The 24,527-nt window shown below is 37.4% G+C and overlaps 1 protein-coding gene across 1 annotated transcript; it reads right to left on the minus strand.

The window, feature by feature from the left end:
• Positions 1-6,846: 6,846 nt before the first annotated feature.
• LOC148655646 (cytochrome P450 7A1-like) lies at positions 6,847-11,673 on the minus strand. The gene is made up of 6 exons (XM_088642390.1): positions 11,546-11,673; positions 10,391-10,631; positions 9,363-9,973; positions 8,961-9,091; positions 8,580-8,758; positions 6,847-7,584 (listed from the first exon to the last, which is right to left on the minus strand). Exons 1-6 carry the CDS (start codon positions 11,626-11,628, stop codon positions 7,285-7,287), a joined length of 1,545 nt encoding a protein of 514 aa, XP_088498516.1. The 5' UTR covers positions 11,629-11,673; the 3' UTR covers positions 6,847-7,284.
• Positions 11,674-24,527: the final 12,854 nt, after the last annotated feature.

Genomic DNA, 24,527 nt, shown 5'->3' on the forward strand with positions numbered 1-24,527 from the left:
AAGTTCCACTGAGTTGGGAATTTACATGAATACCCAAACCTCCATCCTGGTACCCCACTGATGAGAAAGGAGAGCTGCCCTTCAATCTCATTGTCTCCCCAGATCATCTTTTGGCCCATAACCACAAATTCGAAGTGTTACCCAACCTAGAATGACAAATCTGATGTACAGTAGGATGACATCTACGTACCTGCTTAGTAGTACTTTCTGTGGCTTATTGATGTGAATCAAGACCCTTGTGTTTCAATAGGCAAAATAAGATCACATTCACCGGGGTTATATGTAGTGAAAGTCTTATTTTATTACTGATACTAAATGTATTCAGGAAACATGAATTATCCAAGTAATTCAAAAAATGATGCAATGGCTCCCCTCTCTGTCAATATCTCATCCCACCTTTCACAATAAAAGTCACTAATACCTTACACTGTGAGTTTAGGCAGTGCTTAATGTTTGCTAAGTAAATGGAGTCTGGAGTTCTATGTACTGTAAAGTGAAAAGAACCACCTTCAGAAGCTACTGTATTTGAATAAAATGTAGTGGATTAGTGGTAAAAGTTGTTCTGTTGCAAAATAACAACATGGGACCTTAGATACAGTTTGTACAGATTATACTGCAGATATTGCTAATTTTATTTTCAGTTTTCTGAACTCTTGACAAGTTTAAAGATTTATTGTAGCAGTGACCACAAGACCCAACAAGTGGTATATTTTTTCCTTACACAGTAAATAGAAATAGTATTACTGGGAAGGCATAAGGAAGAATATGTATTAGTAGAATACATGTTGCAAAACAAGGTCACTATGTAGAAAAATGATGCCATTCCAGTGACACCTGATTTTTCGTGTAATTAAGTGCCTTTAATTTTTTAAACACCCTTGTATTTGGCCATACAAAAGTTTCATGAATTGTGGTTACTTTGTAATCCATCTTGCAATATTTTGTTTCTTCCTTTCATGTTTGTGGTTCCTCTAGTTCAGTTTCTCTGTGACATTTATTAAACTCAATGTGGTGCAAAAAAAGTATGTACAGCATTTTATAAAGTGATATTATGGTTTGTTTCCCTTGTTTTAGCTATCATAAAATGCCTTAATTTCATTGCATATTCTTAATTTGATAAAAATCAGAAAATACATGATTTACAGAAAGCTTCGAATATTCAAACATTCAAAAGAAAGGCTTACTGTATGTAAGATGTATAGTAGGTTTTACAACACCACAAGTGGTACGTTGGTGGATTTCATTCTTGTGGCCAATGTATTACGGTTCTGCTCTGGACTTACATTATGCAAGTGCACTGTGTTGCCACTATAGGGGATGCTAGCTTTATAACACTCATGCACAGTTTCAGAAGAATTACATAAAGTTCTAAGATTTTGAAAATTGTCGAAAATGTAGCTTTAACACGTCCAATTGTATTAAGGTATTAAAGATTAAGGATACTTTTAACTTAAATTAAGGATACTTGTATATGATACTATGAAGAAATCTAATGAAAGAAACCCAAGAAACCTACTACTGTATATGCATTTTATGCACTTCATGTTACATGTCTCTCACTGGAAATATGAATGATATTTAGATGTTTTCAACATGAATTTTCACACAGGATCATGCATTGAAATGATGCTTATTTAAAAGTACTGATTTAAATAATCTTCTGCTTCAGAAGAAAACTAATTAGAAATACTAATTCTCTAATAGAAGCAAGTTTATGATATCCTCTGACTATGTTCCTCAAAAACACACTTTGCATGAGTAAAAGTACATATGTATACTTATAATCAGTTTGGAACTGCAGCATTAACACAGGGTGGCAGCAATGAGCTACACAAGATTCGTTTAATGTTTATTTGAGTGATTTTCTTATACTGATACCCTTATATTTTTAGATACTGAACCTTTTAAAGCAGTTTCAGGGAAAAAAGTAAGAACCAGACAATATTTTCAATATTTTCAAGACATCTAGGCTTGGTTGCCTAGTAGAAACGTCTACTTTACAGTATGTTTTTTATACCTGTTTAAATATTCTACAGCATACCAATATAATCTTATTTACATAGACCTATAATTAAATCTAAAATTCAGCTAACTATTCATTAATTGCAAATAATTGTTTTATTCCTGAACTTGAAGCACCTACCGTATAAGTGGTGATGATAGGGACCTAACAGAAGAACCGTATGACTCACAAGAATATACCTTTTCGTGTATCATGCAGAGAAAAATGAATACTGTATCTATCAACCATGTTCTAGATATTTGACAAGTACCTATAGAGAAATCCAAAAATGTTTTTATAAGAGTGGAAGAGGCAGAATCCTAAGAAAATGTTCAAGAGTAGCAACAAAGAGAACAAAATATCAGAGAAACAGGTAATTAAGTGCTTATAACTAAATGCCAAGAGTATTAGGAACACAAGTGCAAGAAGTGCACACTTCTGCATCAGCAGGCAATTAGAAAGTGATTGCAATCACAGAAACATAGCTAACAGAGAGCAATGGTGAAGAATACAACACCCACAGAAACCTCATGCATCATGAAATAAAAAATGAATCACAAGGCATTAAGACTATGCAAATATACCACCTAATTCTTAACTAGAATTAACCTAATTCTTAACTGATACAAAAAAAGATTTGGACAGTGTATTGTAGCACCCTCATCAGGCGGTAATGGGGAACTGAGCGAGTGCATGATGGGATAGATGGGAAGCTGTCTGGAATAGTTGGGAACTAGCAAGGGCATTGTTAACTCCTGCGACTTGGGGGGAATGAACAGCGTTTATGTACACGTAGTACTAGTGTTTCCCCATATTACTCCGTATATCTCAGGTTCACATTTCCCTGACTTCTGCTTTCATTATAAACAACATCTCTCCTGTCAAACGTCCTTCTGACGTGTTTGACAGGATTTGGGCTGTGGTGAACAGTGGGGAAGACGCCCTGTGGAGAGTGAGGAACATGGGGGTGTTCAAAGGCATTGAGGTTACAAGCAGGGGAGTGGGTAGCCTGGCCCTGTCTATTATTAGAGAGAACTATTACCTCAGAGATCTGTGGAGAGAAGGGAAGGAGGAAGCAGAAACTCTGTGGAAAATAAGGGGCATAGGACTGTACCTTAAGACCTGTGATATAGATTATCATGTGAAGGTAAACAATGGGATTTGTCCTGTTTTAGAAGTGATGAAAAATGACTTGGAAAAAATGCACCAGAGCAAGATAAACTGTTGCTATGTAACTGTTACCTTGTCTAAACTTAATGAAGTGTGTTCGTATATACTGTTTTAAGTATATATATATTAATGTAAAGCTTTCTATTTTGTGATTATCTGCATTTATTCATGAAAATGTTATTATTATGTACTGTGTTAGACGTATTGTCATGTCTATTTGATATTTAAGCGTTTTTCAATTCTGAAATTCTTCAAATAAGAAAAACTGCCACAATGCATGAAATCCACATCAGAACGTAGTTCTGCAAATGACTCTGGTTCAATAATTCAAAGTCCTCATCCTGCAAATAATCTTTGTCAAGGTTTGGTGTCTGGTGAACCATTATACCAATACAATGTTTGGAATGGTGTAGCCCCAGTAGTTTTTGATCTTCATTTGCTACAGTATATTGCAACACACTTGCGTCAGTGGGGATAATGTCTGAAGTGTCTGCCATGTAATCTGCTATGGTGTGCTGTACTGTTTTCTGAACGTAACACTGGCTTTTATTTAATAGTCAAAAATGTTCATTTTGTTCTGATTCAATATGAAGTAGAAAAGTATCTACACTCCAGGGATTGCGACACTCCAGGGATGGAGCAAGGATATTCGTTAAAACAACTACGTAGGATTAAGATTTAAAGACAAAAATGTGAAAGTATTATTGTGACTACTTTCAAAACATTTGCTCCACTTTTTTTCTCTTGCAAAATACACCTTGATTGAAATCCCAAAATTATATTTGACAGGAAAAGCTTTCATTTTAATTATTGTGTCTTTTACTATAACATTCAGTAAATTAAGAGCTTATTCTGTTCTGGACCAAGAGCTGGGAAAATCTCATTAGATCTGTGGAGAAAAACCTCCAATGGATAAAAAAAGTTGATTCATACACTGTATGTATGATGGAAGTAGTTCAGGTGGGTCGCTGCGTCAGGGTGCATAGTCTACAAAGGAACAAGTAATAGGTTTATTCCGTGCTGGAAAGAGAAGAAGGCTTCACAGCCTTCACAGTTGTGTTTTCTCTCTTCTCTTTTCTGTATGTATGATGCTGTGTACATACTGTATAAGTTGGATATGCATCTTTATACAATGAGAGGGAAAGAAAGATTGCACACTGTGTCAGTACTGTCAGCATTATAATATATAATTCTAAAAAAATCAGAAATGATCATATTTAAAGGATGCAGAAAGAAAATCTTGAATGACTTGTAATTCTACCTATACTGTAGTAAACCCTCTGTTGCCCTGCCTTCACCTTTTCTGCTAGACAGCAGCATTTATCTCTTGGTTCTTGTTTGCTGACTATTACCTGTCTATAAAACTGGAACATACAATCAATAACAACATCACTTTCATTCAAAGTCCAATCAAAACTAAAAATCAATTCTTTGTGTGTGTGTGGTGGAGGGGTAATTCCACGCTAATGTTTTCCACGCTAATATTTTTAATATTATTAAGCAATACAACTTTATTTACAACAAGCAATATTATTAATTACTCAACAGAGTTTAACGAATTATTAAATATCGAACACATTTCTGATCTATAGATTAACTTTCATTTTTTTAACTTTAATAATACATTTCATTTTTAGGGAGATGAAGCAATTTAAAAAAAAATGAATTTCTCTTTTTAATTCAGTAACCTCACTGAAAACCTGAAAAGAAATCTAATAATCTGTAGGCATGGGCACACATTTGCGATCCAAAGAATTGTGTATTGCTTTCCATCTTTACTAACTTCACAAGCAAAAAAAGAAACCATGGCCAAGTATTCATCTATTTAGATAGATGGGATCTTGGGGAAACAGATATATACAGTATGGTGGATGCAAAAAACAGTTCACCTTGAATTTTATACAGTGCAGAACCTGTTTAAAGAACCTGAAACAATGGTGAAAGGAAAACCCTTTGACCCTAGCTTGGTCAGCCGCTTATTGATATACATCACAAAACAGCCAAATGTCCAAATCACAAAAACTAATTAAGTTAAGTGAAACAGTTATAGTTTAATAACTACTATTAAGTGTGAAATAAAGTGGGGATGTATTCTGTCAGCCATTAAAACTGTACATCTGAACAGCAAAATAAGTAGTCACAAAGAGAGATATTTGGTGTCACAGAATTCCATGTATCAAACAAGGAAAAAACAACTCAACAACTTGCTAACTCATTCCAACAAGTCACATTTCTCACTCCAAATGAGCTAGCCTGGTTAATATTTAGATTCAAACCAATCAAAATGCTTTTCTCACTTTAACTGGATTTAAACTGTGTTTAATTGAGTTGGGTTGAAATGCATTCTGCAGCTTGTGCATTTCACTAAAATCACATGGCCTTGTAATGAGCTGTCAGATCTCATGACTATTTTATATCACTTCAGCTCTGGTAGTGTTAGAGGCCGATGCCGTAAAGTAAGCAGAACCCTATGCAGTGCTTAGTCCAGTTTCGAGGAACAAACAGATCCGAAAGGGAGGTCCGAAAAGCAATTATCCAAGAGCCAAAGCCAAAAGTCAAAAGGCCAGGAGAGTTTATCAGGATAAAGTGCGTGGAAAGAGTTTGCTGTAGCAAAGTGCTCACCAAGGTGAGTGACTCCAATACCGAGCATTGGGAAGTGGGAAGTGAAGGTTTAAATAGCGAAGGGGACAGGTATGAGGGATTAATTAGATGATTAGATTAATTAGGTGCCGTGCTTGGTCGTAACAGTACCCCCCTCCTAAAGGTAGCTCCTGACACCCTTCAGGGAGACTTGGTGGAAATCTTGGATCAGAGAGTGGTTAATTAGGTGCCGTGCGTGGTCGTAACAGGTGCTTGTTTAGAGGTCCCCTCCAGATGTTTCAGACTGTGGTATTTACTGTATCTAAAATTCTAATTCTTGTATTAAAATCACATTCTCAAACATTTGTTCAACTCTTAACATAAACTGAATAATTGTTTTCCAATGTTTACATAATGTACAATACTCCAGTGGTAATGTGACACAATGCCAGACACTCAATTTTATAGCAATATATGAAAAGTTACATGTTTTAACATTCACGTTTTATGTATTACTATAAAATTGGATGTATGGCATGTTTTACATTATGAAAAGAATGGTTTATTCATGTCAAAAAATGGGTATTGAAAAAATGGCAAATCCTTTTTCATCAAGTTAAAACTCAACTGTATAAATTGTGTCAAATACTCTGTTCAAGTTCCAAAAACAACTTTATTATTCTCAGTAGATTTTCTGCAGTCGTGGCAGTAAGGTAGCGTTACAATTAAAAGAACAATTTTAGTTGTAGACAACAAAGAATAATATTACATGACTCATTCTAAATGTGGTTTAAATAATATATGTGTAGGACCCACGTGGGGCGCTGTAGCCATGCGCACGCAAGGCAGGCTGTGAACGGTGGCTGAGGGGCGGGACTACCCGCCCGTATATAGTAGGACGAGGGCTGGAGACGCTTCCCTCTTGTGTCTGTGAAGGTGAGGTGCAGTGCTGTATCCCCCCAGTCCCTGTGTGTGTATTCCCCCCTCAGCGTCTTTAATAAATGTTCTGCCAACCCGTGCCAGAGCCTCCTGCCTGTTTCTTTCCGTCGGCGAACCCCGGGGGCGTTACAAAGATTTCAAAATACACCTTTTCAATAACTGTTTATTTTGATCAAATCTTTCCAAATAAAGACCAAAGCAGATAAAGATAAATCAAAGACTCTTCGTATTAAACTATCATTCCTATAACACATACTGTACAACTTGAAAATTGGCCTCTGTTCCTTGTAGTGAGGGTTCAGTATCGCTGGTCCTTATCTGTCTCATGTTGTCATAACTTGCACTCTTTACTCTATTTCTCAAAATAACTTCTCGTGTGAACTCTACAGAGAGCTATATAGTCTACTAGTGAATAAACCCAACCACTGAAGCTCCATTTGTAAATGAGCCAAATTAATAACATAGAAACTGTTTATACTGTCAGTAGCAGCAAGGCCAAGCACTTTTCATAATGGTAAAGCAATGTATAACGTCCGTTATGAGCATAATATACAGTATTTACAGTTGCATTTCAGAAATAAACAAGCACTTTTTTATAAACCCTTCAGTCTGTACCTAAAATCGACATCATATGTAGGCTGTAAAATACCCAGTCCAGCACGAGACTGATCCAATGGAGGGATTTTCTCATTTGGATCTAAAAGCTCCATGTCAAAGTAGGAAAGCAACGAAGACAGGAACTGCTTGATTTCATGAACAGCAAAAAACCTTCCGGGACATTTTGTCACTCCGGATCCAAATGGCATGTAATAATATCTTAGTTTGCGACCATTTCTGCAAAAGGATGTTTTCTCTTGTCCATTTTCATCCAGGTATCTGTCATATTTAAATGTCTGTGTATAAATAAAAACAATATTACCAAGGGATTATATAATCCATAAACAGTATTTAGGCTATGACAGTTTTGTTTTCTTCTTTTAATGCGCCATACAGCTATGAAAAAGGTAAATATTTCTGAATATTTTATACACACTGAAACATGAAGCAAAAACAAACACAGCCATAACTCCTAGATAAACACCACACAACACAATGAAAGAAAATGTATAAAAACTGTGAAGCAAAATAAAATGTCATTAAACATATAAGGACCCCTGTTACTGAATCATTGTCAGCTCTCTAGTCCTCAGTGGTGACGACCATGCCTTTCACCTGAACTCTCCATCTGGAGTTCAGCCTTCAGCTAAAACTTCCTGCGAGAAACCAAAGACTGAGGCATACAGTTTTCATATGCTCTTTATTGTGTCAACCTAGCAATTACTGTACATGTGGCAAATGATAATAATAATAATAATAATAATAATAATAATAGGAAATTTGGCGAGGATGCCGTAGTAACACCCCTACTCTTTTTGAACAATGCCCTGGGATTTTTAATAACCACAGACCGTCAGGATCTTGGCTTTATGTCTCATGTGAAGGACGGCGCCTTTTTACAGTATAGTGTCCCTGTCACTGTACTGGGGCATTAGGACCCACACAGACCGCAGGGTGAGCGCCCCCTACTGGCCCCACCAACACCTCTTCCAGCAGCAATCTTAATTTTCCCAGAAGATCTCTCATCCAGGTACTGGACAGGCTCAAACCTGGTAAACTTCAGTGGGTTGTCAGTTGTGAGTTGCAGGGTGATATGGCTGCTGGCATGAAGTTTATGAAGGTGTGATGACAATTTTTTAGCCTCATTCAAGAAAAGCATTCGAATATTACCAATACTGCTTCTACAGCAATTGAGTGCTACCAACCTATTGGCAAAACATATTTCAGATTAGCAGTGTCTTACAGTATGTCCTATCTATACAAATATTTAGAGCAAGTATTTTGAACAAACCAGTGGATCTTCATAAATTTCTGGATCAAAGTGCAGTAGCTGTGGATAAAGGGCTATCGCATCATCTTTCCGGATGCTGTAGGATTCATTGTTATCCAAGTGCAGCTGAAAGTTGTTTTTGGCAATTCTGACATTAAGGGATGCACTGGATAGCCTCATCGATTCTTTGATGATGCAGTCTGTAAAAAAATATTATGAAAAACAGAAGAGATCAGGTTAATCTATTGCATTGTATCCCACATTTTTTAATTGAATTATTTTGCAGTCTCACATTGTATTGCAAACTACAGTTTATCTTGAATGCCACCTTATATACAGTATATGCCTAAATATTTAATGTGTTTTAAGATAAAGTTATCATTTTAATTAAGCTGGACGTACCCAATACAGGCATGTTATCTAGTTGTGTCCTGTTTAAACATATATGGGTGCCATCCACGCTTGCTCTCTGGCCAGAATCCTCCAGTATTCTCTTCACTTCATCACTTGCAGCTTTCATTGCTTTAGGACACCTGTGAAGGAGAGGAAGATTAAACTGTAGGTAGCATTGAGTCTATGCAAGTAAGGCATCTTGAAAGTCTAGTTAGCTCTTGATATAACAAGACAGCATTAAGATATTGCCATCTTTGTTTCATGGACACTTTCTGATGTAAATTAGATTTTCTGAATATACTGTATTAGGAGTTCATTATTTACATGTTTTTACATTATTATTTTTACATTACATTACATTTACATTACATTATTATAACAGACTATTCACCAGCTTGAAAAACTATGTACCTGATGAGATAGAACAGAGTCCAGAAAGTGGCTGGCAATGTGTTGGCTTGTGATGCCCACAGCAGGGCTACATGGGTTCGGGCTTTACTCATATCATCGAAGGTAGACAAGGTGTCATTCAGAATCATTCTGAGAGAAATTAAATCAGACATATTCGTCCTTTTGCTGAGGTTTTCATGAAGGAGGGTCTTCGCCAGGTTCTCTCTTGCACTGTGAGCGCTTTTGAAAACATGGATGGGCAGACCGGCGACAAGAGCTGGGAAGATCTTGTCAAACTCTTTGAAATTTTCAAGGGCGTTCAGTACCAGTGCCTTCTGAGCCTCCTGTCTGGCAAGGTTCTTGTCTTCTTGAGGATTGAGCTCTTTGCCAAACAGGGTCAAATAGCCAGCCTCAAACATCACCTTGTAGCAGAAGGCAAAGATCCCATCTGTGACCCAGTCGTTTGAGTTCATTTTCAGTGTGCTTGACTGCAGCATGACACACTGGAGGTTTTCCATCATGTTCTCAACCAGAGATTGCAAAGCATCCCCCTGCAGTGTCTTGATAAACGTCTGGTGCAAGTTTTCTGTGGTAAAGCCATCGTTTGGATCCATGCTTTCATGTCCAAAAGCCTGGAAAAAATAAATATTAATCCTGTTTCTTTATATTAAGTTGCACTGAGACATACTGTAGAGAGAATATTGACTTCATAAAAGAAATGGGAGATATGAGATTTTTCTACCTACTGTATCTGGCTTTTACAAAATTAAACAGAATTTATAATTGTCATTTTGTATTTGTTACATGTTAAAAAATGCAAGTTATTCTGAAACTATTCTGAAATACTCAGTTATCTAGTTTAATTAAAAGTCCTTTTTGTGAATGATTAGATGCATTCTAAAATTGTCAATTTGTCCGTTCTTGTAATAAATTGTATTCCCTTCTCTTAAAAAGCCTATATAACTATTTATTTTTATTTTATTATGAAAAATAACCTGATGATTAAAAACAATTTCTGTTAAGGTACATTAAAAGTATTAATCTGTTACCTTGGCAGAGGCAGCAAAGTGAAATTTCTTCCAGTCCAGATGCCTACCCTGGCGGATCACAGAGTGGTATGAGAAAGGGTCTGTGAGGAAATGAACATATTGGCCTGCGATTTTGCATGTGAAGATGTGTCCATACTTCTTCTGTCGGCTCCGAAGGAACTCGAGTGGGTTGGCACCAAACTGGAGGGCACATCCAAGGTAGGGAATGAGACCATTCTCTAATGGGGGCTCTCCTGGACACCTGAAAAATTAAACAGATTTAATAGGAAAACCCTGTCACCCTCTGCCCATGGTTTCCCTGCCGGGCTGTTCCTTAAAGGAAACTGAAAGAATGGGAAAATTCCAAAGTGTTCTGAAAACAGCATGTTTATCACAACTAAGGGCCGGGCTTGATAAGTCTAAACATTGTCTTTTTTGCTAATTTCCACAATTTTAGTATGATAAAATGAGTCACAGAATACCCAAATGTCACGGATGTCGGAAGGGATGAACCATGGAATGACAGGAGAGCGTAAAAGACCCTATGCGTAGCGGCGAGACGGGGGTTAGCCTGGGCTCAGCTGTTCAGAAAATGCCGTATAGAAACCTTTGCCCTCAGGTAGCAGACGTGGGGCAACCTGGTGCTAGGCGGGTCTCAGGACATCCGAATGTCAGTGCTGAGCCAGTAGTAGAGCAGAAGCAGGAAATAAATAGGCTACACAACAAGACACACCAGAAAGACAAGAATAATCACAGGGAACTAGGAACAGGAGGAAAGTAGAGCACCCTCTAGGTGTACTGGGCGTGACACAAAACCCGCTTACTGTCCAAAACAGAGAAATGCAGAATTGTGTCGATGCCAACTATGATGTTTCAAAAACACAAACACAGGCTGTGGTTTTGTGCTCAATGACAGAAATGTTTTAAAAAAAACATATTACACCACAGTCTGTAATAAATATCTAATACTGTATGTATTTTTGGTCTTTAGCTGCAGTTAGAAAGTCAATAAACAAGAAGTAAAATACATATTATTCCACATATATAAAAACATGAGCATTAAGAATTAGACACTAATTCTAGTGTATAATTATAATTACTTAATAAATAATTTGTAATAGTACAAAGGTGCAAAACCCAAGTGTACAAAATAAGACAGTAGTGCATTTACTGTACCTTCTGCGGATCCCCAGAATCAGCCACAAGCAGCAACAAAGCCAAACCAAGACTCCCCAGATCACCACTAGGCTTAGAATCATTGTTAGTGTGGAATTCGAGAGGCTGGGCTGGAAAAGAACCTATAGATGCACAGTATAAGCTCTTTATGACTAAGTGTGGTGCCTCAATTTATATGCTACAAGCTAAGCCACGACTACTCCAGTGAGGAGATGAATAATTAACATTTCTGATGATGAATTATCACCTTACATGTTAAGGTGCCAAATGCTATTAGAAAGTCAGGGAATATATAGTCTATTATTATTTGTTAACTATTCCATGGACACTAACACCAAAGAAGATAGAGAGACATACAGTATACTGTAGATAATGTATCTCAGCTGATAAACAATCTCAAGGTCTTGATCCATGTAGTTTCAGATCAGGTTTTAATAAGTACTTTATTGTGTAGGTACAGGTTTTTCTTAAAATTTTTAAATACTAATTGAGCATGATTTGTTCAACTTGCCTGTTGGACATGATTGTTGAATAGAATGAATCTGAATGAAAAAGAAATATATGGACAAACTTTTGTTTTCATTTGACAACAAAACAATAGAATACTTTACAGGCACATGTCCTGCTTTGCTAATATATTCTTTCCCTGTCAATTTTGTTTTGCTATCGGAAAATCCAGTCATAACACTTTGACAATGACACTGATAGTATGAATGCAAGTTAGATTTTTACAGAAAATTAGACGATTCTTGTTACACCGTGGAAAACCAGAGATTGAGACGGACGGGCTTTGATGTCTGTTCTTTATTGTGCATGTCTCGGAAGTCCCAGAGAACAGCAAAAAACCCGCCAAGGAACCTACAGTGTAAGTGCGTAACACAGTAACCCAAAAGAGAAGTGCAACAGCGTCATAAAGATTAGCGGACACTGTATTCGACATAACGATTATTCAGCATCTTTGCTATGTCCCTTATTCAGTTTCTTGTTCAAATGATTTACAATATATACAGATTTTAAGCCACACAATTTATTGCTTCCTGTTTGTGTGCCAGCCAGCAGCCATATCACCCTACAACACACAACTGACAGCCCACCGAAGCTTGGCAGGTGTGAGCCTGCTCAGTACCTGGATGGGAGACCTCCTGGGAAAAACTAAGGTTGCTGCTGGAAGAGGAAGAGAGTAGAGTTTATTGTCATGTGCACAAGTGCAATATTTCTGTTATTGTAAAGTACGTATCTGCAGATCTGTCCTGGAGGGAAACTCTTTCTGAACAGCAAAAGTGTATGTGTGTACCCTGCTAGCCACAAGATGACTTATGTTGACAAAACACCAGGGGACGCCTCATGAAATATTGAATTCTGTCATATGTTGCCACTTTTAATTCAGATTTTAGATCATTTTCATTCATTGTGTTGCTGTCCCACAAATAAGGCAGCATTTGTGCCACATTCATTCCAATGAAACAAGTAGTAGTAAGTACAGTGCTCCAACTGGGTTCTTGCTGACTTTTCAAAAACATTGGGATAGTTGTCTTTGTCACTGTGGTATGGAGCATACAGCAGTTAGTGTGGATTGTCTTTCTCCTAATCTGCTACACATTACAATCTATCACATCAAACTATTGAAGTTTGCGATCTGAGCAAACTGAAAAGCTTGGGCTAAAAGCCCAGAAGTTGTTACTCTGCTGCGGTGGTTACTGGAATTCTTTGTATTAATAGGTCCAGGCGGATTATGGGCCGTGCAGGAGAGAAATTTGTGAGGTCTCTTTAATGACTGCCATAATAAAGGCAAAGGTGGTCTCAGAGGAAAATCACTCAATTGTCTGTCACATCTAAACACAGGAAAAAGGACTCTCCCAAACTCACATTTTACATAAAAACATAAGAAAGGTTATAAACGAGGAGTCTATGTCACGAACTGTATTCCCGCGTGCACCTCTCGCCGTTAACACCTGCGCACTAGTTAAGCTCTTATCACTTCTCACGCCTTTTCCTATTTATATCCTCTCACTCCTCTCAGTCCCCGCTCACTGTTGAGCTCGACTTTTGACTTTCTCTTGTGCGCGTACCTTTCTGACCTGACTTCTGGATACCCGACCCTGTTCAATTTCTGGCTTCAACTTTGTCTCTGTCTAGAGCCTTTTGGATTTGGATACTCTCGACCTGACTTCTGGATACCCGACCAAGCCTTCCTACCTTGACCTCGTATTCTGCCTTTCGCTCCTGGGATTTGGACCCCAAACTCATTCAAACTACTCTCTCAGCACCGCATAGGGTCCAACCAGTTATTCTCACACGTCCCTAGTGACAACATTGACAGTCTACTTGGCCTATCTGTCCTATTTAGTAGTTAATAGTTTCTTGATCCAAGAATCCCATCTTACTGTTTCTTAAAGATAGCTGTGTATCAGTTTCAACCAGAACCACATCTCTCTGAGTGAGGAAGTGTCTCCTATTCTTGGTTTTGCAGGAACTTGCCCAGGTATCGAGGCACAGTCACTTTGTACTGTACATCCTAATGGGGAAAATAAAGTCGAGAAAATGAAGAAGCCTGAGGAGGATTTTCAGGAGCCTTTCATTAGATAGCATGAAGGATTTGTATTGCCAAAACATTTTTTTTTTCAAGTGTTGGCATGAATGTCAGAATCACTTGAGAACAATAAAATAATTCATTTTTGCTGATGAAAGCAAACACTTAATTTTTAAATTCATCAAGTCAAAAACAAAAGTACCATAGGAAAGGTACCTAGTGTAAGTACTCTAGTAAAAAATTGTGGCATGAATTCACACGTCTTTCGTTTTATTACACATTAACACATCTTCCTGGGTAATACGCAGTGATGACAGGGAAAAAACAAGCATCTGGTCTGTTCAGTGCTTTTCCCACTACTTTCCTGGTACAGGTTGTTACGTAATCAGTTTCATTATGTGCTTGGAACAACTCAAATAAAAATATAAAGCAACTGATCATTCTACCTGTCAACTATTATTTATACAGCCTGGAGGAAAAGAAACAGCATTTATTCCAAATGCAGAGAATGCAATAAATAATAAAGTGAAGCTGCTCAATGTCTGATTTAACCCTTTATAATGTCTTCACCCTATTTGAATCCAGCACCTAGTGCAGCAGAGATGTTTTGTTCATGCTTTGCTCAGTTCGTGAGAAGTATGATTGAATGTGTGTTTGTTTTGGGGATTTTTAGTTTAATTTCCAGTTTTATTTTTCTTTTTGAGTTCCACTGAGTTTGGAATAACTAAGTGTTGCCAAACCTAGAATGACAAATCTGATGTACAGTAGAATGACATCTAAGTTCCTGCTCAGTAGTACTTTCTGTGGCTAATTGATGAGAACCAAAACCCTTGTGTTTCAATAGGCAACAAGAGATCACATTCACCAGGGTTACATGTAGTGAAAGTCTTATTTTATTACTTATACTAAATGTATTCGGGAGACATGAGTCAGATTAAATATGCAAGTAATTAAAAATGATGCAATATCTCCCCTCTCTGTCAATATTGTATCCTTTTCTAAAGTTTGAAAAGAAAGTTACCACTTCTGTTGTATCTTATTATTATTCATCTGATGCCATCACAGATTTCATGCCCTTAACACTCCCAATCATTTTTGTGTTAAAACATTTAACTGCTTCTACCTTTATATTTATATTAAAGGGATGTTCTCCTACTTCAGCACAACATAGTAAACCTTATGAAAACGCCTTAAGTGTTAGTTGTTTAAAAACATGTTGTTTGAAGCAAATTAGTTGAATATTTTCAAAGCCTTGAACCTTAAATGTTCATATTGACCTTACAAACAAATGTTGTCTACTTGGCCTATAATTCGGTAGTTAGTTTCTTGATCCATGGATCTTATCCTGCTGTTTCTTAAAGAAAGCTGAGTATTAGTTTCAACCAGAACCACAACTCCTTGAGTGAGGAAGTGTCTCCTATTCTTGGTTTTGCCGGACCTTGCCCAGGGATCCAGGCACAGTCACTTTGTACATCCTAATGGGGAAAATAAAGTCTGGAGAAAATGAAGAAGCCTTGAGGAGGATTCTCAGGAGCCTTTCATTAGATAGCATGAAGGATTGTATTGCCAAAAAAACATTTTTTCAAGTGTTGGCATGAATGTCAGAATCACTCGAAAACAAGAAGAATATATATCATTATTTTTGCTGATAAGATATAAGAAAAACACTTAAAGAGCCCGTTGGACAGTTTGTACAGACTTCAGTTCTCAGCACATGATCCCTAAAATCCAAATATTGCTCATTTGATTTTCAGTTATATGAACTATTGACAGATGGTCTCCAAGTTTAAAGATTTACTGCAGCCGTGTTCACAAGACCCAACTGGGATGGCATAAAGAAGAATGCATGTCAGTAGAATACGTATGTTGGAAAACAAGAACACAATGTAGAGAAAATGATGCCATTCCAATGACGCAAAAACAGTTACAAAGTGTTTTTAATTTTTGAAACATTCTTGTATGTATCTGGCCGTACAAGGTTTTCATGAATTATAAGGAACAGGCTGTGATTAATTAAGCTGGATAGTGGAGAGGATTGTGTCAAATACATGCCTCCACCCAAAATTTCCAGCCTCAGGTTTTTTAATGCTGACAGTAGGGCAAGGAACAATTCCTCTGTTCCTTCATTTAAGAACACACTGGTCGTCCAGACATGAATTAATTACTACACCCGAGATACTGACGCACAGAGGTGTAGGGGTTGCTGAGCCAGTTAGAACCAAATCTTGGGTAGATGGTGGAGCAGGAAATCAAATAAGGAAGTGATAGGGCCCATGGCACCTGAAGGTCTGCATAATCATAGTTCTAAAAAAAACCAGTTTCCTTCTGATAATCTACTGGGCACACCTGACCCCGACAGAGACAGTGGAAAACTCCCTGGGAGGAGGTTGATGGCAGGGATAAAATGATCTGAGCCTGAACAGAGGCCTCCTCTTCGTATGAGCCCCTCGACACAGTACAGACAGCGCAAGGAAAGCTGTGGCCTGCCAGACCACAGAAGAGAGGAAGTACTGCAAACCAATTGAGACATTGGCAATGGAACGGAGGTCCTGTGCAGAGACCTTAAATACCAGGAGGCAAAGAGCAAAGAAACAGGCCGGCTTAGCCAATAATGCCAATAACGCACTGAGGGGAATGTAGTTCAGCCCACAGGAGGACTGGGAAAATTAGACTCGGTGGCATCCCTTTTCTCTGTGTGGCTGCATGCCATCGAAGAATTTTAACAGACAAAAAAAAGACTTTCAAGCACTCACTCCTCATTATCTAAAAGTCTTGCTGACCCTCTGAAATCCATTGTGTCCGTTAAAGTTATCTTTAGAAAATAAAAAGGGCACTGAAATACTTCTAATGTCTGTTGCTGGTCTGTGCATGCATTGGTGATTCTGGGAGATAAACAGAACCTGTGGTAGAGTATAGGGAGCCCAGCACCCTGCTAGTATTTGCTAGGTGGCATAGTCATACACGAGGTAGGTAGGAATATTTCTTGTTCAAGGGGTCACCTTACCATGACAATTTGTAATTTGAAATATGTTTCTTCCTTTTTATTTTCATTTAGTCTCTCTGTGACATTTACTAAACCCAATGTGGTGCAAATGAATTATGTACAGCATTTAAAAAAGTGATATTATGCTTTGTTTGCATTGTTTTATCATAAAATACCATAATTTCATTGCAAAATTCACAACTTGATAACAATCACAAATAATATGACTAAGGGAAAGCTTTAAATGTTCAAACTTTCAAAACGACACGCTTGTGTAAGATGTACAGTAGGTTCTTAGCCACACAACAAGTGGAACATTGGGGGATTTCATTCTTGTGGCCAATGCATTACACCCCCGCTCCGGACTCACATGAAGAAAGTGCACTGTGTTGCCACTACAGGGGATGCTGGCTTTCTAGCACTCATGCACAGTTTCAAACGACTTACATGAAGTTGGACATCTAACTGTATTAAGGTATCAAATATTAAGGATAGTTTTAATGACATTAAACAGCACTTAATGTACTGTATATGATACTATTATGTTATGCACTTCATGTTATATGTCCCTTACTGGATATATGAATGATTTTTTTAGATTGTTCCAATATGAATATCCGTACACAGTTTCTCCATTTAGTGGTTTCTAAATCATTTATAACACAAAGACGCGTGAAGTGTGTGGCGATTTAAATGTACTGATTTAAACGAATTAATTAAAGAAATAAAATATCTCCAACAAAAGCAAGTTTGGAAATATGTCCTCTGACTATGTTCCTCAAAAACACATTACGAAATTCAAATGAGTAAAAGTATGGATGTATTCTGTACATGTGAATATATATATATGTACACAGGGTGGCAGCAATGAGTTAAACAAGATTCTTTAAGGTATTTAATGTATATTTGTGAATTGTATACATAGCCAGCAGCTATATCACTATACAACTACTGTAACAACTAGCAACCCACTGAGGCTCAGCAGGTGCTAGCCTGGCCAGTACTTGGATGAGAGACCTCCCGGGAAAGCTAAGGCTGTTGCTGGAAGAGATGTTAGTGGGATGACCAGTAAAGTGATGGGAACACTAAACTGTGAAAAAAAAGGCACCATCCTTTGGATGAGATGTAAAACCAAGATCTCAGGCTGTTTCTCAATAAGAGCTGGGGTGTTAGCCTAGCCAAACTTCCCCTGGCCTTTAGCAATCATGGATTCCTAATAATCCCCATCTATGAACTGGCTCCTATTCTATTCTCTTCTCCTCCCCGGTGATAGTTCATATGTGGTCAGCATACCAGTACACTTTGGCTGCTGCCATACCATCCAGGTGGGGGCTGCACATCGTTGGTGGTGGAGGGGAATCTCCATTATTTGCAAAGTGCTTTGTAGTGGAGTGTCCAATTCTCTGAGATTTAAGATGTTGTGAATTATTTTCTCACATTGATAACCTTATATTGTATTAGATACTGAATGTTTTCAGGAAAAAAGAGAAGGTAAGCAAAGCAGGCAACATGTTCAAGATGGCTAGGCTGTACAGCCAAGAGATATTCGGAGTTGCCAGAAATGCAATACTTGTTTAAATGTTGTTTATAATGCAACGCTTGTTTATACTTGTTTAAATGTGCTACAGCATACGCTTATAATTTTTATTTACATAGACATATATTAAAAGAGCACTCTGAAATCTAGAATTCGGTTAACCGTTGCAAATAATTGTTTTATTCCTTGACCTGAAACATCTACAGTGTTAGTGGTAATGACAGGGACAGGGCGATACAGAAGACACAAGAACTGAATGACCCACAAGAATATGCCTTTTTTACCCTATCATGTAGAGAAAATGAATATGGAAATAAATATCTATCAGCTCTGTTCTAGATGTTTGACAAATCACAAATTATAAGGACTTACAGAGAAATTCAAAAATGTTTTAACTAGAGTGGAAGAGGCAGAATCCTAAGGAAATGTCAAAGGGAGGTGTATAGGGAATAAGGTAAAAAAGGGAACCCAAGGGGAAAGCAAAACATCATCAAAACAAGTAATTAAATGCATATAACCAAATACCAAGAGTACTGGGAACACAAATGCAAGAAGTAGACACTTCTGCATTAGTAGGGAAGTACAAAGTGATTGCAATCACAGAAACATAGTTAACAGATAGCAATGGTGAAGAATGCAACACCCGTGGAAACACAGCCTTAGTCATCTCACAGAGTGAGATGTAACTTAGATGGATCAATGGTTTTAGAACCTTTATGTGTCACATAAAAATAAATAAATCATAAGGCATTGTATCAAGACAATGCTTATTCTAATAACCTAATTTTTAACTAGAATTCTTCTAATCAAATTCTTTACAAATTCTCTACAGCTGAAACATCGTGTTTCTCCTTTCTGTTTTTCATCTGCAATTAACTTATACAAATTCTTTATCAATGTCATGACAGCCAGTGTCCTTCAGCTAGTGGTTGTCATTGTTCATTACCTCTTTTCTTCACCGGCTGTACTGCTTTCACTCTCCAGAATACAGTATTTCCATTGAGCAAGAAAGCACTTCACCCCATGCAGAACTTGCAGCATCAAGCCTGCCCTGCAAACTGGTTTGGTGCTTATTTTCAGGTGGCTCGTCATACGGTTTCTCCCATACACGAGGCTCCCTGTTTCCGACTGGAGGAAAGTGTTTGACAGCATTTTGGGCTTCAAGCCAGCCTTCGCTCTGGGTAACAGTTTCAGCGGCCTCAAGCCAGCCTTCGCTCTGGGTAACAGTTTCAGCGGCCTCACACCAGCCTTCGCTCTGCACAGCAGGCTCAGTCCTCACTGTTGCCTGGTGCAGCAGCTTCAGCTCCAGCGGACTCGTGCACCAGTCTTAGCTACTTGCCTGCTCTCCGTGTCACCAGACGCAGCAGTCTCAGATCCAGCCCGCACGTATTCTTTTCACAGGTCACTACGTTGACCTGCGCCCCTGGCACTCCTGAGGGCTGCCCTTCAAAACCCGTTCGGATCCCTTTCAGGGGGCTCGCCATTTGGTTTCTTTCTGTACCTGAGACTCCCTTTTTCTGAGTGTCAGGCCGTGTTAAGCAGCCCCTTTTCGCCAAGGATGCAGTTAACTGGCTTCTCCTTGGATGGACAAGCCTCCTCATTCTTTCCTTTCCAATTACTGAGCATCATGTGCTGATTAAGCCCGCCAGTCAAATCAATTCTTTCATTACCACCTCCTTTGACTTATCACTCTCGGCCTTTTGCGCATGGGTTCTGACAATCACCAACCGCGCAGCAATATTCAGCTGTGACATTACAGTCAATTTAAAAAAAATGTTAAAGAATTTAAAAAGTTAAATGTGGACAGTGTATGAACTTAAGAACTTTTCCCATGCTCTCTGTTATACACAGTGGGGTGTCTAATGGTCATGTCATTAAAGTGTCTTGTACTGAGATACTAAGATCTAATTACAAATCTTTATCCTGGTTGATTTGCCAACATAGAAAGTACAATGATTATTCAAACTAATAGGGATATCTGTCATAATGCATGAAATCCTCACAGAATATAGCTCTGGTTAAATATTTTCAAAGTCCTTATTCTGCAGATCTTCAAATTGTTAAAGTGTGATTTTTTTACTTTTCTATTTTTTAATTAATGTATTTTCATTCGAATTTGATATGCTGTAGCAGAGTGGCTAGAAACTATGAAGTCAGTGACACCCCAGGGATGAAGCAAGACTAGTTTTTGTAAAAACAAACTTGTAAGACTAAGATTTTAGGCCAAAAATGTGAAAAACAGTATCAGGACTACTTTGAAGACAATAACTCCTTTTTTTTTTTTCGCTTGCAAAATAGACCTTAATTTAAATTCCAAAATTCTGTTTGAATGGGAAAGCCTTTATATTTATTTTTGTTTCTCTTGCCTTTTTTTACGAAAACATTCTGTAAATTAAGAGCAAATTGTGTCCTGGAGCATCTCCACACAGACCTATGTAGAAAAACCTCCAATTCAGAAAGAAAAGCTGATTCATACAATGTACAGTATGTATGATGCTGTGTACATACAGATGCAGCCATTCAAAATGCACGGTACTAACCCTCACCGAGGGCAACTACGCGTGTGCTACCGTGCCGTACCGCGGTACGTGATTGGCTGGCGAAAATGACCGACAGGGGCACTCGTGGTGCATTGGTCAGTAGTGGAAAGATTTAAACATTTAATCTCTTTACTGTGCACATTTTAATCTGTTTAGTATTGAATATTTATATGGAATTTTACAACTAAAGGGAAATTTTAGTAGCTGAGCATAAAAAATAAGAGGAGCATAATGCATCTGAAGGTCATAAACTATGTTAATTTAGGAACATAAACATATTATGTAAACTGTATATTGCTGGTATTGGTAGCTTGATGCTTAAAATGTTTAGGGAGCAATGGCATACCGGTGTGTATTTTTTTCTTTAAACTACCAATACCAGCAACATACAGTTTACATAATACAGATGCAGCCATTCAAAACACGTGGGGTACTTCACGGTAAAACGCGGTGAGTGTCTCGCATCAAAACGCAGTATCACGCAGTATCACGCGGTGTAATGCGTCAATTGACGTCATACCGGAACGTATCCGGCATCACCTTGTAAAACCGCCAGGAGGAACCAATAAAGCTTAACCTCTCATGTACAGCATTTGAGCTTTTAAATTTAAACTGTATTACAGCATGTTAATCATCATACATTAAAAAGTTGGTATATTTTATGAAAGCAAGATTGCTCAGTTGGGCAAAAGTACACAACCTACCTTTATCATAAATATTTTAATTATGCAGAATAATTTTATGCATCAAAGCCTTTACCGAAGATATTACTAATAGTATTAATAATGAATTACTTTTGACAAGTTGTAAACTCAAAGTATTACGCTGGTCCACATTCTTTCTAACCGTCATTTTAAACAAAAATACTTATTTTTTTCTTTGACAAACACCACAGCATTTCGTTGATCTAACTAATGAGGACAGGACATTAGCTAGCCAATATGATAAAGGAATAAATTACTTTTTTTGTTCATTTCTTTAGCACATTTGTACAAGCACTTGGAAACTGTCCAAGCCCTACTTCGTCAGGCATTTTCTTTTGATATAACAGACATAAAAACTCCCTTGCTTTTAACAGAGCGTTTAATAATTTCTAACAACGAAAATTATTTAAACTGCGACACTTATCATTCAACCAGAGCTCAAAATATCACAAGGATCCTCAAGAGCACAACAAAGACTGTATTAAAAGATACTTGTATCAGATACATGAGAATCCAAGCTTTTTTATCTATGCGTTCTTATCTACACTAAAAAGTAGTCTTTAAAATGTATCACACAGTAAAAAGTTAAATTTCTGGGGTCCATATACCAGAGATTATGGTACCACTTCAGAAGGGTGTCAGCCAGTCAGATTCCAGGACCGGAATTATCTGTTTTATAATTGAGAATATAATATGTAATCATGTATCTAAATAAATTAATAATGATATTAATTTAAGGATCTAAATATCTAAATCTATGTAACTATATAGCTAGTAGTATTACTGTATTTCACTTTCTTTCTAAACTCATTTTGTAAACACCCGAATCGCAGGTGGATTCTGTTTTTTGTTCTGTTATGGCCTGTAGCTCAAATCCTTCTTAAATAGAAATTAGACACAAGAAGAGTATTATTGGACAATGTTGTGAGGCTCTGCAGAATTTAAATGTAAACTGAAGAGTTATAGAAGAGACAGGTTGTGTATCGCTTCTTTTGACACTTGTAAAAAAACATTCCAATGTTAATGCGACACAGTAGATAATGTGGTGTATTGGTCGTTAGTGAAAAGATTTAATCATTTAATCTCTTTACTGTGCACATTTTAATCTGCTTAGTATTGAATATTTATATGGAATTTTACCACTAAAGGGACATTTTAGTAGCTAAGCATAAAACGCAGAGGAGCGTAACGAAGGTCATAAAGGTCATAAACGATATTAATTTAGGAACATAAACATATAATGTAAACTGTATGTTGCTGTTATTGGTATTTTAAAGAAAAATTACACACCAATACTCCATTTCTCCCTAAACATTTTAAGCATTTTAAGTCTTACATGTGGTTCCTAAATTAATATAGTTTATGAGCATGTGAAAGGCATGGTGAATCAGAGATTCTCAAAACTTACTTTGTATGATTGGAAATGAATACGTGATTGGATCAACAAAAAGCTGTGGTGTTACTTGTCAATGAAAAAATAGTCTTTTCGTTTACAAAGACCGTTACAAAGAATGTGGACCAGGGTAATACTTTGAGTTTACAGCTTGTCCAAGGTCATTCATTATTAATACTATTAGTAATATCTTCGGTAAAGACTTTGATGCATAAAATATTTCTGCATAATTAAAATATTTATGATAAAGGTAGGTTGTGTACTTTTGCCCAACTGAGCAATCTTGCTTTCATAAAATATACCAACTTTTTAATGTATGATGATTAACATGCTGTAATACACAGTTTAAATCTAAAAGCTCAAATGCTGTACATGAGAGGTTAAGCTTTATTAGCTCCTCCTGGCAGTTTTACAAGGTGACTCCAGATACTATTAATATAATCTAATTTGCATATAGTAATTTGCGGTAGGACGCGAAATTACGGGTTATACCGGGTTTTCGATGCGGCACGCCCACACCGTTATACCGCAGCATACCCTGCTTGTTTTGAATGCCTGCATCTGTATATCCTTATACAGTGAGAGGGAAAGAAAGATTGCACAGTGGGTCAATAGTGTCACTATTATAATATATCTGGCATACCTGAAAAAATGAACAATCAATCATATTAAAAGTAGGCAGAAAGAAAATCTGAATGGCTTGGAATTCTACCTATAGTAAACCCTCTCTGCCCTGACTTCACCTTTTCTGCTAGACAGCAGCATTTATCTCTTGCTTCTTGTTTGCTAACTATTACCTATCTATTAAACTGGCACATCCAATCATTAATGACATCACTTTCATTCAAAGTCCATTCAAAACTAAAAATCAATTCTTTGTGTGTGTGGTGGAGGGGTGAATTCCACCCTGATGTTTTTGGGGTCATTATCACTTAGTAACCCATATAGTAAGACAAGTGACAGTGGTCAGCAATTAATACAAGTCCTGAGGCTTAACAGAAAAATGAAAGCATGTTTAATTTCTTATTTTTAAGAGTCTTATGAATTATTAAATATGGAATGGGAATCACCTCATATTCCATTGAAGTGCAACACCTGATTGGCATAACACAGAAGTCATTGAGTGCAAACAAATTCAATTATTGTTTCACACAAATTAGTTAAAGAGAAATTTCAGCAGGACAGAAAATGCAAGTCCAGAGCAGGCTGGAGTTACCATCCCTAATCTTGGGAATACTACCTTGGGATGTTTAATGACTTCAGATTAAATTTGAAATATAAGAAATGCATCCTTA

Source organism: Lepisosteus platostomus, chromosome 8, assembly GCF_059453375.1.
Source record: "Lepisosteus platostomus isolate fLepPlt1 chromosome 8, fLepPlt1.hap1, whole genome shotgun sequence".
Classification (NCBI taxonomy): domain Eukaryota; kingdom Metazoa; phylum Chordata; class Actinopteri; order Semionotiformes; family Lepisosteidae; genus Lepisosteus; species Lepisosteus platostomus.